The following is a 16,456-nucleotide window of genomic DNA, read 5'->3' as shown; positions in this document are numbered from 1 at the left end:
TTTGTTTTCATTAGTATTACATATATGGGCATTTAGCTATCTTAAACCGGAATGAGTTATTATCTACATTATGGACAAACTTAAGCTGAACTTTAGATTATGCAATGCTGTGTTTTGTTTTATTGTCTGCTCTAGGTGGTGGTGGTAGGGGGTAATATAAGTTATCTTATTTCCACAAGATAATATAATCCAACCCTGAAATCTCCCCTCTGATTCTTTCCCTCTTTTTTTCCTCCCTTTCCATTGTTTAGCCATTCATTAGCCATTTACTGGACCTATTTCCAGACCTCATGCATATTAGAGATAAAAGACTGCATAGAGCACAGTCCAAGCTGAAAAGGCATCCAGAGCAGGAGAAACTAAGCCAGGGGAAGTGGCAGTAAGTCAGACTAGAAGGCTTCTTATACTTCACCATGAAGACTCTCACTAGGACCTGAGAACAAACCAGATCACAGCAAGCACCCCATACCTTGCCCCAGACTGTGGGATGCTACCTCACTGCACATTTCCCCCTTCAATCACACACTTAACACTTTGTGTAAATAACATCAGATACACATGGGCATGCATTTCCAGTCTATTTAAAGGAGCTTTTTTGGAAAGTTTAATGTATTTGTTGTTGTTTAGTCACTAAGTCGTGTCTGTCTCTTTTGTGATCCCATGGACTGTAGCCAGCCAGGCTCCTCTATCCATGGGATTTTTCAGGCAAGAATATTGGAGCCTGTTGCCATTTCCTTCTCCAGGGGATTTTCCCAACCCAGGGATCGAACCCGCCTCCTACATTGGCGAGGCACCTGGAAAACCTGAGTTTCATGTGTAGAATCCTTTGCATAAGAACAGATGTTTACTGAGAATGAGCACAGGCTGGTTATACTACCCCAAAACTGGTGACTTCTGTGCTTGAAGGTTTATCACCATCCCCACCTTTGCAGTGGGGTCACTGGCTGACGATGCAACCACAAGCAAACTCATTTCATCTCGAAATACCCTGATCACAGCAAGCCTCATCATACGTAATTATTTGTTGACTCAGTTGTCAGAATTAAGCAGCTAGACTATAATAGTAATGTTCTCTGTTCTAAGAGCATTCAAAGTGATCACAAAGGAACAAAAGCCACTGGTTTTGGAAAAAAGCAACTTACTTCACAGATGACCTGCCCGGGCTCTTCAAAGCTCTAGGGCTTCCTGCTCCATAGAAACAGAGACACTGACAAGCATGGGATATGCAAAGGCCCAGTACAGTCATGAAAAGCCCTGTGCTCACAAGAGCCTCACTTACACCTGGTTTAAAACTCTTCTGTTGCATCTTGAAATTCTTCACAATTTTTGAGCAAGAGACCCTGCCTTATGTGCCCAGTCCCATGTACCGGGCATGATGGGTGCATCAACAAGGGGCCCCAACTCATTCAAGGGGTGGGGAGGCTTTCAGGAAAAGGAAGGGGCAGTGGATATTGGGAAATGCAGCTGAGAAGGTACAAAAGAACCAGATAGTGAACTGGTATACATCAAGTTAAGCCAACTGGAAATTCACCCTGAGCTAATGGGTGTCAAGCTAGATGGGTGGGGTCAGATTTGCAAAAGCAGCCTCTCAGGCCGATATGTGAGTTATATTTGCTGGGTCCAGCTATTAAGCAGTGATTGCAATTATCTGAGTGAGTAATGAGGAAGGCCTGCACATGGTACCACTAGGGACAAAGAGAAAAATCAGCAGACCTTCATGATTGTCGTTGGGCTAAGGGAGAGGGCAAGGTTAAAGTTGCCTCCCAGTTTCAGGGTCAGGGATGATGGTAGATAACACAAGAGCAGGTCCTGGTGGTGGGGGAGGGGTGGAAAGTTGGGGAGATAAATAAATGAGAAGATGTTCATTCTCACCACACTAATCTGTAGATTCAATGCAAAACATCAGCAGGCTTTTTTTTTTTTTTTTTTGGTAGAAATTAACAAGCTGAATCTAAAATGTGTAGCAGTACAAAAATTATTTTCAAAACACTTTTAAAAAGCCACAAAGTTAGAGACTATTTAAAGGCCTACTATAAAGTCACCGTAATCAAGATGGTGAGCTTCTGAAGGAAGAACCAACAAATCTATCATGGAAAAGAAAAGAGGGTCCAGAAACAGATCCCAATTTATATTGTCATCTGATTTTCATTACCACCCAAAGTTTGTAGTTTCTATTAGGTTTCATTCTTGGTATTCTATGGGTTTGGACAAAAATGTATAATGACATATATTCATCATTGTAATAGCATTGCGGCTAAGTCACTTCAGTCGTGTCCGACTCTGTGCAACCCCATAGATAGCCTCCCACCAGGCTCCCCTGGCCCTGGGATTCTCCAGGCAAGAACACTGGAGTGGGTTGCCATTTACTTCCCCAATGCATGAAAGTGAAAAGTGAAAGTGAAGTCGCTCGGTCGTGTCCGACCCTCAGCAACTCCATGGACTGCAGTCTACCAAGGCTCCTCCATCCATGGGATTTTCCAGGCAAGAGTACTGGAGTAATAACATTGGGTTGGCTCAAATTTAAATTTCAGTTTTCCCATTAGATGTTACAAAAATATTATATAATACAAAGTAGTTTCACTATCTTAAAAATCCTCTGTATTCTATCTACTCATCCCTTCCTCTCCACTACACTTGAATTTTTAAAAGTTATGAAGAACAAGTAGTTCCTGTGGAAGTGGATGAAATATCTCTGGGAAAGTGTATAGATAAGGCTTCTTAATCTGGAATCCAAGAGTCTAGGTGGGCCCGCAAACCCCTGGATAATATCATATGAAAAGAAACCTATGTACAGGTAATATACACATATTTTTCCTGGGAGGAGAGATCAACAAAGGATCAAAGGGTTCTGTGAGCCCTCAAAAGCCATTAACCTCCAGTGTACCTCAAGACAGCAGTGGGTAATGAATGGAGACAACAAAAATAAAGGGAGGTCAGAGAAAAGATACACAGGAAGGAGCCTGAGTGACCACATAAGACAATGGACTCATGCAAGTCCCAACAAGGGGTGATTCCAGAGGAGAGTGTTAAACGATTTGTGGTGCTAGACAAGACTCTTGAGCGCCCCATGGACAGCAAGGAGATCAAACCAGTCAATCCCAAAGGGAATCAACCCTGAATATTCTTTGGGAGGACTGAGGCTAAAGCTGTCCAATACTTTGGCCACCTGATGCAAAGAGCTGACTCACTGGAAAAGATCCTGATGTTGGGAAAGAATGAAAGCAGGAGGAGAAGGGGGTGACAGAGGGTGAGACGGTTGGATGGCACCACTGACTCAATGGACATGAATTTGAGCAAACTTTGGGGGATGGTGAAGGATAGGGGAACCTGGCGTGCTGTAGTCCATCAGGTCACAAAGAGTCGGATATGACTTGGCGACAGAACAACAACCTAGATAGGGGAGCACTAATAAACATGACCACACCTGTTCCCTGGGCTGAAAAATGAGAGGAGGATTGTGTTCGAGGAAGTGGTGAGGACAGAGCCAGATGGGGGCGGCCTGCGGAGGGAACAGAGCCCACCTACACATGCTCAGCTGGGAGGTTCCTCCCACCAGGTGCGGCTCTTCCTGTCTCCATCCCTCATGAATCTGGGCCACTCTAAACTTTCAAGGCCCTGTCACTTCTCCACGGAGAACCCTATTTGAAGTGGGTTTTCCCAGCTACTCTCAGTCTGACTCCCCCTTTGGATCTTCTTTGTAAGAACTTAAAAAAAAAATGTGAATTTCTTATTCTTATTTACCTGTTTACTTGCATCTGACCTGCTTTCCACTCTAGAATGGAAGCTGCCTGAGGCCAGGGCCTTGTGTCCCCTGTGGTTCCCCTAGCCATGAGCACAGGCTTGTACACACAGTACGTCCTCCTCAGGCAGGGGAACACGGGTGTACCTGGTGGTCAGGATGTGAACACAGTGCTGGACATTTAGAACGAAGGGGAGAGAGTCCAGGGCGGGCAGTGGAGTAGGGCTCAAGGACCAAGGAAGGAGGTTTAAAGAGAGATAATGATTAAGGAAATTCCCTGGTGGTTCAGAGGTTAAGAGTCAACACTTTCACCATGGTGACCTGGGTTCAATCCCCAGTCAGGGAACTAAGATCCTACAAGCTGCAAGGCACGGCCAACAATTAAAACAACAATACAGAAAGAAAGAAGGCTGAGTTTGCATGCTGAGGGGAAGGATCGTAGAATGATGGTGTGCTGGATGATGAAAGACAGCTAGGAGATAACTGACAGAGGAGATGGGGGAGGCTTTGGTGATAAGCTGGGGAGGGGGTGCCAGCCTCAAAAAGGGGGAACTGTCATATCCTCTAAACAAGAAAAACAAGGCAGCAATGGGGTGAAGGACTACATAAGATGGTAAATCCATAGACTGGCAGAATTAGAAGCAACATTGACATCTGAGGGTATCACTTTCCTGGGGAGTGGGGGATGAGGTCATCTTCAGAATGAAGGCTGCAAAGCCTCCAGGAGAGACTGCAGCCGAGCAGCAAGGCAGACCTGGCTGAGTCACCACAATGGTCTTGGGTCAATTTACCGTGTTCCCCACGAGCAGGGAGGTCTATGAGAGCAGGGCCAGAACTAGCTTTCACCACTCAGTCCCTGGCACCTTGAACAGTCCTGGCCTGCGGTCAGCACTCAGTGCCTATCTGTTGAAAGAACCGATGGGTGAGTGACGGAGGGAAGGGACAACCAGACAAAGAGGCCACGTGTGGAGCCGGGCAGCATGGTGGCACCTCTCGGGCACTGCTGGACTGCCCGGGGGGTGGGGGGACACTGAGCACCAAGGGTTTTGCTGAAATGAGGTGAGGTGGATTCACGGGAAGGGTAGGACGTAAGAGCATCAGAGGTGCTGATGAGAAGGCAGTTCAGACCGTTTGCCTGGCATGAAAAGAAGCCACATTGGGAGGAGGTGACCGAGCAGGGGAAGGCAGAGGTGTGTACGTGTGTGTGTGTGTGTGTGTGTGTGTGGGCGTGCTGAGGGCAGTGCAGTGGGAGCTGGGTATGAGAGTGGGATACTGGTATTTAAGCTTTCCGGGGTGGGGCAGTTTCAGGTGATGACAAGGCGCAGGGTGCGGCCACAGGAGTGGGCAGCTGAAAAGACAGATGGAAGGTCCTTGGAGTGGAGGAGCTTTGGAGGCCGGGAATGGACATTGTCCATGGGACACTCAAGACACCCCACTCGAGCTGAAGAGAACCACCATACCAAAGTCAGATGCTTGGGCCCTCACGGAGGAGGGGCTAGATGATGATATTTCACTCATTCATCTTCATTCATTCATTCAGGAAATACTCACTGTCGATTTGCTTTGCCTTCACAGGCAACCAGGCAGACAGGGGTCATTCCCTGACCTACTCCACCATCTCCAAGGACCACGCGTCTCTGCTTTCCCCGTCCCTTCCTGGGAGGGGGAAAGGGCGTTGGCCTGTTGGAGCTTTCGCCACAGGGGCTTCTCCACACACACAGAGGCCTCTGGTCTGGCCGCACCGGTTTCCCCCCCCAGGTGTCCTCGAGGTGGGGTATCAGCACAAAGGAGGCAGGTTGACACGCAGCCAGTGTGTTTGTCCTGGAAGATGTCGCCAAGTTGCCTCCAGGCTCTGGGATCAGGGTGAGGACCTGGAGCACCCTGGGCAGGTGGGGAGTGAGGAGAGCAAGGCACAGAGAAGCAGCAAGGGCCCAAGGTGGGATGAGATGGGCTGGCCGAAGACATGAAGGTCCCCAAGGGCCTCCCAAACTCAGGCATGTGGCTCAGGGTCATCCCCCAACCCAGACCCATGGCAGTCTCCCAAGGGATTTCAGCAGCCAGTCTCACTAATATCTGGCAAGTCCCGCTTTGTGTGTCGCTTCATCAGTCTGGTTGACTCTTCAGCAGGTTTCCAAAACACAGAGACTCGCGGAAAATCCATGCTACTCCTCACGGCGGTTGCGTGTTGGGGACCCTCATTCCTCTGTGACATTCTTATTCAGAACTCCTTAGGAGCGCAGTGCTCATTTTCCAAATGGATACCATCCCGGTGTCACTGTCACCAGATAAACCTATGGAGAGAGAAGATGGTCAAAGGGACCTTGACAACCTCCCTTTAAAAACTGCCAGGCAGGAGCCTCCTCTGTAGAACCAGAGGAACGCCTACACTGTCCTCCCCACAGGCCCAGCCAAGGGGCCGGCCGCAGGCTCTCAGTGGAATGCCAGGACGAGGAGGCAGGACCAGCCACTTCCTCCATCACTGTCACCTGCTGGCCAGGCGCAGGTCTCCAGGATCAGTTCGGGAAGAAGAGCTCACAGTGCTAGTCTTGGTGACTCAGATACAGGGTCTGGATGCACTAAATCATCTCCAGAGCTGGCTGCAGACTGAAGGCCGGAGAGGGGATGGGGGCACCTGGGCCGGTGCATTCCCACTCCAGCCACGAACCCAGCAACTTGCTCCAGCAACCCAGCAAAATGTTGGCTGCACAGTGCTGAGATCAAAACAGAGTTCAAGCACTCCGGGAATCTGACATACTCGACCTCTGAGATTATTAAGCACAGCGTGCTTCTCAGAACCTCAGGTTCAGCAATGTTTATCAGATGCTGATGAAGCCAAGGTTCACGGCTATGAATATTTATTGATCAAACTATTAGCTATCTGTTTGTTCTGTTACAGAATGTATCAAGGTGATTATGAGAATTCACTCATTACACAGACCTTTACTGGCAGCCGTCCTTGTGAAGGTGGAGATGCGGACAAGAGTGAAGGCTGCTGATCCAGTCCAGCGATGAGGACAGACAGACGGATGGCAGGCTCTGCGGCCACAGTTCTGAAAACCCTGAGAGAGGAATGGGTGGGAATCCAAACAAGGATTTAGAAAGGTTTCACCGGCAGGTCACGCTTGAGCGGCCTTGTTTGTTTTCGGTTACTTTTTTGGTAAATGGTATTTGTGGTGGTTTCTATATTTTAACAGCTTTACTGAGGAATATTTCACATAGCATACAATTCACGCATTAAATTACAATTTTGTTTTTACACAGTTGTGCAATCATCGCCACACTCAGTCTCACCTTTGCGTCATCCCTCAGAGAAACTCTTAGCAGCCGCTTTCCATTTTCCTCTAACTCTTCCCCACCCCCTTGCTTTCCCCCAAACCCTAGACAACTACTCATCTGCTTTCTGCCTCAATGAATTGGCCTATTTTGGATATTTCACCTGAAGTGAATCATGACAATTTATGGTCTTCAGTGACTGGCTTCAGTGTTGTCAAGGTTCATCCATATTGAAGCGGGTGTCAGCGCCTCACTCCTTCCTGTTTGTTTTTGGCCTGGTTATCAGTTCCCTGACCTGGGACTGAACCCTGGCTACAAAAATGAAAGCCCAGAATCCTAACCCCTAGTCCACCAGGGAACTCCCCACCCTTGCTCATTTTCATTGCCAAATAATATTCCATTGTGTGAATATGCCACATTTTATTTACCTGTTCATCAGTCGATAGAAATTTGAATTGTTTTGGGGTATTATGGCTAATGCTGTTCACATTTGTGTCCAAGTTTTTGTGTGTATGTAGTTTGAATTTCTTCACTGTATACCTGGGAGTGAGGTTGCTGGGTCATCCGATAAATGTATTTAATATTTAAGAAACTACCAAACTGTTTTCCAAGGTGGCTGAGCCATTTTTTATTGCCACCAACAGTGTATGAGGGCCCCAACTCCTCTCATATCCTCATCAGCACCTGTTTTCCTTTTTTAAATTATAGCTCTCTTGGTGAGTGTGAAGTGGCATCACATAGGGGGCTCAACTTGGGTTCATGGTCATAAACTTAAAGTAGAATTGTAAGAGGGGAAAACTCTCTTCAGTCCTACTTGGGTCTCCGGCTGGGCCTAAGAATTAAATGGACACAGAACAAATTAACAGGAGAAAAGCACACAATTTTTTAAAACCAGAGCAGGAAGCTTTTACATCTTTCAGACAAGCACACAAGGAACCTGTGACAAATGGATAAGACAAAGGGGCTTGTACTGAGGGGCAGTAAATTGTGAAGAAGTAACCTTGGAAGATAAGGGTTAGTTTAACAAGGATGTTGGTACAGATCTTAGTCCCCAGCACCCCCCAGCCCCACCCCCAACCCCGCCCATCTCTAGTGATAAGCAAGTCTTTCTTCCCCCTGGATCAAGGAGGACACTTTCATATGGGAGCTTTATCTCCTGCTTTCAGGAAAAAGAGCAAGATCAGTGTCCTTCTTGCCCCTGATGTGTCTCAACTGCCTTTCATTCAAAGTAATCAATACGCCAAAGTGGCCTGTTTGGGGGTGAAATATTCCAGTCTCTGCCTCTATCTGCATGTCTTCTTGCCCATGTGTCTCTGTGTCTTCTCTTATGATAAATCCAGTATGATGTCATCCCAATATCCTTAACTGATTATATCTGCAAAGACCCTTTTCCTAAATAGTGTCCATCCCATAGACAGAAGAGTTGACAGCTACAGTCCATGGGGCACAAAGAGCTGGACATGACTGAGCGAGCACGAAACTTCTGCACCTGACATTCAGGGTGGATGTGAATTTCTGTTGGGGAGAACACTATTCCATCTGCTACAGGAGATGAGAGTAAAGATGATAATGACGTAGAAGAATCAAAGAAGACAAGTAGGCAGATGTAGATATATTTTATTTATTTTTAAAATTTTTATTTGAGTATAGTTGATTTACAACGTTGCATTCATTTCAGGTTTACAGCAAATTGAATCAGTTATATCAATACATATACCCACTCTTTTCTTTTAGATTCTTTTCCCATATAGGCCATTACAGAGGACTGAGGACTGAATAGAGTTCCCTGTGCTACAGAGTAGAACATGTAAGGTTTGCTTTGGATTGGCTATTAGGAAGTTACTGAAATGAAGGAATGAAGAACAGAATGGAACACAAGAAAACATTCACTTCATGTTTTTCAAAGGTTGTAATAAAGCTAGGAAAGTCCTTTTGGGTTGCAACAGATGTTTACTTATTTCCACATCTAAACATTTGAATGTTTGGCCAGGCCATTTTTGGGCTTCCCTCATGGCTCAAATGGTAAAGAACATGCCTGCAATGCCTGAGACCCAGGTTCGATTGCTGGGTCGGGAAGATCCCCTGGAGAAAGGAATGGCAACCCACTCCAGTATTCTTGCCTGGAGAATCCCATGGACAGAGGAGCCTGGTGGGCTACAGTCCATGGAGCCACAAAGAGTCAGACATGACTGAGTGACTAACACGCACACACACACACAGGCCATTTTTATTTCCATTTTTATTGAACTTCTGGTGGCCCAATGGTAAAGAATTCACCTGCCGGTGCAGGAGATGAAAGAGATGTGGGCTCCATCCCTGGATTGGGAAGATCCCCTGGAGAGGAGAATGGCAACCCACTCCAGTAGTCTTGCTTGGAAAATTCCATGAACAGAGGAGTCTGGTGGGCTACAGAGCTGCTGCTACTGCTAAGTCACTTCAGTCCTGTCCGACTCTGTGTGACCCCATAGACGGCAGCCCACTAGGCTCCCCCGTCCTTGGGATTCTTCAGGCAAGAACACTGGAGTGGGTTGCCATTTCCTTCTCCAATGCATGAAAGTGGAAAGTGAAAGTGAAGTCGCTCAGTCATGTCCGACCCTCAGTGACCCCATGGACTGCAGCCTTCCAGGCTCCTCCATCCATGGGATTTTCCAGGCAAGAGTACTGGAGTGAGGCGCCATTGCCTTCTCCGGGCTACAGAGCAGGGGGTTGCAAAGACTAGGGCACGACTGAGCAATGAAGCACATACACAAGGAAAACAACAGGACCTTGATGTCCTCATTTTATAGGTGAGGAAACCTGACTACAGGAGCTTGTACTTGGAAAGGGCACAGCTGATCCATGACAGAACTGGAGACTTGAGGTCAGATCCTCTCAAGTCCAAGGCAGAGCTTGAAACGCTGGTGGGTTCTCTTTGCTGGAGCCGGGAGACTCCTCCTCAAGCACTGGCCACTCCTTCCTTCCTCCGGGATTAACTGCATCAAAGACATGTTAGAAGTGACTGAACGCAGGAGTGACAGATGGGTCACATGTTTACAACTGGGCAGAATCAGGATCTTGCAAAAGAACCCAGTAGTGGGGGAAAGGAACTTGGAAATAAGAAACAAAAGGAGAAAAAGAGGCGAAGAAGAGAGAGGTGCCTTTTAAGGTGGCTGATACTCAGAGCACACCTTGAGCGATGACTGGTAGGGACCAGTCGCTGAGCCCTATTGTTTAATCTTCAGAAAAAAGTTATAAAACAGGAACGATTATTATCCCCACTTTACAGCCCCCTGAGCCCTAACTGTGCAAGTTCACTTGGCTGATGAGTGGAAGAGCCAGGAATTGAACTCCACATAGTGTGTTAGAAGCTGCTTCTCTGGGCTGGAGGAGTCGTTTACATATTGTTGTGTAACACTCAGAAGAATGAAGTTCAGGTCCCAGGCCTGCCATTGACTGTGCTCTCAGTCGACTCACTTAATCTCCCTGGGCTTGTTTCCTCATCTGTAAAATGAGGATCATGGCACTTCTTGAATGTTTATATCTCATTTTTATGCATGTGCCACATCCTGCTCCGTGTTTTGTATTCATAGCTTCATGAGTTGGGACAGCTCGAAATTCTGTTTACCGTGCTTGTTTTGCTCTACCATGGGTCTGAAAACTGATTTATTTTTGCAAACTCCACGGAGGCTGGAAGATACTGGAGAAAAAAATTTAAAAAAAAACTTGTTAAATGAAATGAACACTTATCTCTGTGTACTTGAGTAAAGGAATCATGAGAATTCCTTGGCCTTATTTTCTTCAAAGAAAAAAAATGAACACCATCATGATGCTGTCCTTAAAATCACAAGGGTATTGGCTATATGACAAAATGAAGATCAAAGTACTCTGAGTCCCTAGAGAAAGATGTTGGGCAATAACAAGGGATTCTTATAATATGCCAAACATAATGGCAAATAATATGCCAAACATGAACCCCTAGAGACCTTCTAAGAAAGCAGAGGGAGTGAGAGATGAAGGGAACGTTTACTGAGCACAGCTGGTTCTCAGGCTCCGACTTTGGTGCTTCGAACACTATTTTCTCTCATCCTCAGAGCAGGCCTGAAAGGCAAGCATAATTGCCCTCCTTTTTAAACATAGGAACACTGTAGCTCAGCGAGGTTAAGCGGTTTATCAGATAATCTGATTCCAAAGCCTAATCTCTTCCTACAACACCAAGCTGACACTCCAGGGACAATTTGGCTTGCATTTTTCTCCTCTAGAGACCTGTCCCTTCAGAAAAACTTCCCTGGATCCTTCTCAGCAAAGTCTAAAAAAATCCACCCAAGCCGATTGCAGGTGGAATCATGCATCTTTGAGAAGGGTTGTCTCCATGCAGTAAGGAAGAGGGCACCGTGTGGGAGAGGCCAGTGGACAACAGACCAAAAAGACCAGCCTTGTCCTTCTAGTTTCCGAACCTGATGGGACTGTTCCCTTCTGCGTGATTTAGCTGGCTCAGTGCACAGCCAGTGACAGCTGCAGAAATACTTCTGGAATATTTAGCCAAAGCCAAATTCATAATACGCTAGAGATGATTCAAGGCTGATGGCATTTCCTCCCCAGCCTTTTTTTTCCCAGGAAGAGATAGCATTCTTTAACCTGGGTTGCAACCTGGGTTCTTCCAGAACTGTGTCTATAAACCTGTTTTTATTTTCGTAACCTGGGGATATTTTATAAAAGTTGGTCAAGGCACTTCAACTTAGTGCAGTTTTCAGAGACTTTGGGAGTGGGGGTGGAGAATTTGAACATGGGTGTTAAATGCTGCTTCAGGCTAATATATGGAAGGAAACCACTTTTGTTCTATTGATGTATGGGATGGGAATGCTGTTTTGTATTCTCCTAATATTCTAATGGGGGCTTCCCTGGTGGCTCAGCTGGTAAAGAATCTGCCTGCAATGCGGGAGACCTGGGTTTGTTCCCTGGGTTGGGAAGATCCTCTGGAGAAGGGAAAGGCTACCCACTCCAGTATTCTGGCCTGGAGAATTCCATGGACTGTATAGTCCATGGGGTCACGAAGCGTCAGACACGACTGAGCGACTTTCACTTCACAATATCCTAAAGGATCAGGCTCTACAACTTTTGGTTGATGCCTCTCTCTTTCTGTTAAAGAGTGATCTCACTTTATAGGGAAACAGGAAAATAACACCTTGATTCAAAATGGATAAGTACATATACTGTCTAGAAAACTGCAAATCAAAAAGCCCTGGGGCAAGACAAGAGTTGTTTCTGCTCTCTCAGTCTCTCTCTTTTTTTTTCTTTAAGATGTAAGTTGTTCAGCAAGATCTCTTTATTTGCCTTTGAAATCAAATGTATCTGACTCAAGTTCTGGTGTGGTAAATTAGTGATAACATAGACTGATAAATGTATTTTTATCTCCAAAAAGCAATCCATAGCAGGATGCCAAACTTTATGTATAACATATAACCTCAGTCATGTCCTAAAGCCCATATTTGTATATATGAATATACATTTAAAAAAAAACAGAGGCAATTTGAATGTTAACAGTGGTTATTTTTAAATTGTGGAAATATAGCCTTCGAGCTCTAGAGCCTGTACTCTCAACAAGAGAAGCCATGGCAATGAAAAGCCCAAGCACCACAACCAAGGATAGCCCCCGCTCTCTGTAACTAGAGAAAACCTTCGCAGCAACGAAGACCCAGCACAGCCAACAATAACTAAATAATTAAGTGTTTTTTTTTAAAAAAAAAAATGCAAAAGACCAGAAAGATTGCAGATTCTGAGTAAGATGAGCAAGACTACAGTCCTTATTCTTTTCTTAATCAGATATCCTGGAGTTAATTCATGTCAGACTTTTATTTCACCAAAAAAGAGGAAATCAGATTTATAAAAAGAAAAGGATTCATAAGCAAAGTTGGGGACACTTCTAAACACGCTGCCCAATCTCTGAGAAGCCAGGTCTCTGAACAAGGAAGGATGGGAAAACCTGGACTGAGATGGAAATCACAGGTTCTCACAGTGAGGACCAGGCTGCAGGCTTTCTGGGAGCAGTCGGAAGGACATGGGGTTTGGATCAGAGGCCTGAGTTCCACTCACAGCATTGCCACTTGTCAGTCACATGACACCAGCTATTCCGGCAACATCTGTGGGCATTGATGCTGTTGTTCATAAAAGAGGTCTGCTCCCAACTCTGTGTGTTAGTTGCTCAGTCACGTCCAACTCTTTGCAACCTCATGGACTGAAGCCCACCAGGCTCCTTTGTCCATGGGATTCTCCAGGCAAGAATACTGGAGTGGGTTGCCATTCCCTTCTTCAGGGGATTTTTCTGACCCAGGGACCGAACCCAAGTTTTTTGCATTGCAGGCAGATTCTTTACTGTTTGAGCCACCAGGGGAGCCTGACTCTAAGGCATCTGTCTTCCCTGGCTGGAAAGAATGGCATTCCAGATAAAGTCCAAAATACGAGATCCCACGTCAATGTCCAACCAGGCCACTCCTTCCCTGGAATTGCCACTTTACCTTCCTGTACACACTGGGTTTCCTCATCCTTGGTTTCAGGTGTCCTCCCTTGGGAGGAAATGTCACAAGGACTGACTAATGTGCCCGCATGTCCCAATCACGATGATGCAGTGGACAGCTGCAGGGAGTTCCGACCTGCCATTCCCAGCTCCACAATAGGATTGCAGGGCCACCTGCTGTGACCTTAAAACTCACCTTTTCATCCTGCTGCATCTGGGGATCTTATGCCTTAGGCTTCTTTCCAGTGGTCTGAAAGCATTCCCTGTAGCAGGTGGCCAGTCTGGCTAGCTTCAGGTGGCAAGGGGGAGCCCACACTCAGGAACACACTGAAATTTCTTCAACATCCTCTCCCCCCTAAAAAATAATTTGGAGATTTTAATATTTCCCAGAAACCACTGAAAATACCATCCACAAAGAAGGGTGCACTATAGTTTCCTCCTAGCCTCCAGAGAAAATGAATTCTTAGAGGTGTTTTTGTTTTTCTTTAAACACTCACATGTTAAGTTTTGGGGGTTCCCTCTTTTGTTTTCAAACAGCACGGATTATGAGCTCAAGCCGCGGTACTACGCTGTAGTTTTATTGATAAATTCCTACTATAGTCACTGCAATTACAAAGGCGGTCAAGTCCGGTGGGCGCGCCCTGCGGTGGACAGTTTCCTTGGCAACCGAGTGCAAGCTCACGCCCACGTCCAGAGCAAGACTGTTCCTCTGCCCAGGTGAGTGTTCCAAAACATATACGAACCTGTCGTGGCGCTTTCCAGACACCAACAGACAGGTCAGTTCTGTCTCTTGGTGATCCCCCTTGAGACACGGTCCCCGGTTGCTGTCCAGGGATGGAGTAGAGAGTGGAGAGACGCAGGGAGGGCAGGTGTCCGGGTCCCCAGCGCCTCCCGTGTTTCTCCCGGTCTTCCGCTCTGCTCCGTCGCGGGGTTGGGACCCCCGTCTGATGCTCTCCAGAATCCCGCCGGTCCCCAGCCCAAGCCGATCGGGGTTCGGGGATCTGGCCAAGACACGAAGGAAACGGATCCGCCGCCCCCTCGCGCGGCACGGTGACCCCAGCTGCCCCGCGCCCCCGGCCTCGGCGGCGGCTGGAGGCGGGCTGCCGGGTATGCAAATACCCGGAGGGGCGGGAGCCACCTGCCGCTCAGATAAAAGCTCAGGGCGGGGCGCCGCGCAGAAGCCGCTGCCTCCCGAGAGCCGGCCGTGAGCTTCGGCCCAGTACCCGCCCGCTGCCTGCTCGCGCGGCCCGCGGGCTCCGGGTAAGGACGCGCGGCGGCTCGGGGACCCGAGGCGGCGAGGGGAGAGGGCGCGCGTCGCGACCCGGGGGACCAGAGCGAGCTGCCCGCGTCCCCTTGGTCCCTGCTCCTCCTCGGCCCACGCGCGCCCTCCACGAGTTTTCTCCGTGGGAACCCGGGAGCCGGCGCCTCTGCTGTGCCCTCCCAGGGGCCAGGGCAGGTGGCATCTCCTCGGGGCCAATTTGTCCCCAGGCCATCAGCGATCGAAAGCGAAAGGAACTGCGTTCGGTGTGCTCGAGGTTAGGAGGGGTGAAGATTGTCTTAGAGTGGAGGGAGACGGGGGTCGACCAGAAGAGCTTGCACGATGGGACTCTGGCTATTATTATCCTGGGGTTTTTCGTGGCCATCCCCAGAGCTGCTTTGGGAGGCGATGGAAGGGAAGAACAAGCCGAGGGGAGAAAGGTGTGGGTGTGTACACGTTTGAATGAACAGAACGAATCGACTTTAGACGCTGGGCAGAAACTTCCAACCAGACTCTCAGCATGTTACCCACCTCTGCAGAATAGACACCTAGTCTTGCGGAAAAAGGACTTTAATAGTCCCCTCTCTTTCCCTCCCCCCGAACCTTAGTTTACAGAAAGAGAGATTTTTCTGGAGTCTTTTTTTTTTTTTTCCATATTTACTTGGCTGTACTGGGTCTTAGATGCAGTGTAGTTCACCAGGCCCCTGCCCCATCCCCCTTCATTGGGAGCGTGAATCTTAGCCACGGGACCACCAGAGAAGTCCCTTGAAGTCTTTTAAAACTAGCTTCAATGTCAAGGTTGATCGGTTAAGATCTGGGTTTGCCCAGGCTGCCCTTTATGGAAGTGCCTCCTGTCTGGTTTCTGCATCCTTGCACACACACACAACCCCCACGCACCCCCCCCCCCCCATCCTGCATCCCAGGAGAGGGAAATAGTCCAGGAGGTGCCCAAACCCAGGCTACTGTCTCCCACTTTGTGATATCCGGTGCGGGTCTTTCTCTGAAATAGGAGAGACAGAAACCGCAGTCCTCCTCCTCCTCCCCTCAAAACCAGTCAGAATCACCGGAGGGAAGGAGGATTTTTGGGAGTCTTTGTGAAGACCCGAGGGCTTTCCAGGTGGAGATAAGCCTGGGGCACATGGCTGTCCTTGGAGCTATAGAATCTAAACTGGAAGGTCAGAGAAGGAACAAATGGGAAGTGGGAAAAGCGGAGAGGATTAATTTTGAGGGAAGGGAGTGGTGAACTGGTAGAGATATTTGACACTTGTTTCCTCCGGTTTCTGTTTGTGTGTGTTGCTGTGGTCCTGGTTAGTAGCTGGATCAAAGAAGACTGGAAACATGTCGGAATTTTGGTTAATTTCTGCCCCCAGAGATAAGGAAAATTTACAAGCCCTGGAGAGGATGAACACAGTGACCTCCAAGTCTAACCTGTCTTATAACACCAAATTCACGATTCCTGACTTCAAGGTACAATTTCCTGGGGAGGAGGAAGGAGGTCATGGGCTGGGGTGGGTGTGTTCTGGAAAGCCAAGGAGAAAAAATATATCAAAGGCATCAACGCTAAGGTTCAGCCTGGGTGTGAGGCTGGACAGGGGGGTCCGGATGGGACTGGCCTGGGTGGGGGCTTCACGAATAGTTCCAAATTAACTGTGGACACAGAGCCATAGACAGACTAAGCAGGAGACAAGGGCGTGGC

At 47.8% G+C, this 16,456-nt stretch overlaps 2 protein-coding genes across 11 annotated transcripts in view; one reads left to right on the top strand and one right to left on the bottom strand.

The window, feature by feature from the left end:
* ATP6V1C2 (ATPase H+ transporting V1 subunit C2) overlaps nt 1-16,456 on the top strand; it is an 88,717-nt gene that overhangs the window by 13,716 nt on the left and 58,545 nt on the right. Inside the window, exons 2-3 of one of the 10 annotated variants that reach the window (XM_025261558.3) lie at nt 14,040-14,219; nt 16,076-16,227. In XM_025261558.3, the coding sequence (XP_025117343.1) occupies nt 16,099-16,227 (129 nt within the window). In that variant the 5' untranslated portion in view covers nt 14,040-14,219; nt 16,076-16,098. Of the gene's footprint in view, nt 1-14,039; nt 14,220-14,669; nt 15,038-16,072; nt 16,228-16,456 lie in introns of those variants that run through there. The other 9 variants (XM_025261557.3, XM_025261556.3, XM_025261555.3 and 6 more) reach the window with 9 other exon arrangements.
* On the bottom strand, nt 9,626-15,671 carry LOC102412770. Its single transcript, XM_044926708.1, has 4 exons — nt 15,658-15,671; nt 14,246-14,965; nt 13,699-13,857; nt 9,626-9,984 (listed from the first exon to the last, which is right to left on the bottom strand). Exons 1-3 carry the CDS (start codon nt 15,669-15,671, stop codon nt 13,794-13,796), a joined length of 798 nt encoding a protein of 265 aa, XP_044782643.1. The 3' UTR covers nt 9,626-9,984; nt 13,699-13,793.

Source organism: Bubalus bubalis, chromosome 12 (genome assembly GCF_019923935.1).
Source record: "Bubalus bubalis isolate 160015118507 breed Murrah chromosome 12, NDDB_SH_1, whole genome shotgun sequence".
NCBI lineage: Eukaryota > Metazoa > Chordata > Mammalia > Artiodactyla > Bovidae > Bubalus > Bubalus bubalis.
The sequence above is the reverse complement of the archived record's forward strand: the minus strand, read 5'-3'. Positions and strand labels throughout refer to the sequence as shown.

Bases quoted from the DNA above. Each gene is read 5' to 3' on its own strand.
- LOC102412770 (XM_044926708.1), bottom strand. The intron at 13,858-14,245 runs GTTCGTATATGT...ATTATTTTTTAG, and splicing joins TCTGGAAAGCGCCACGACAG to GGGGGAGAGGATGTTGAAGA.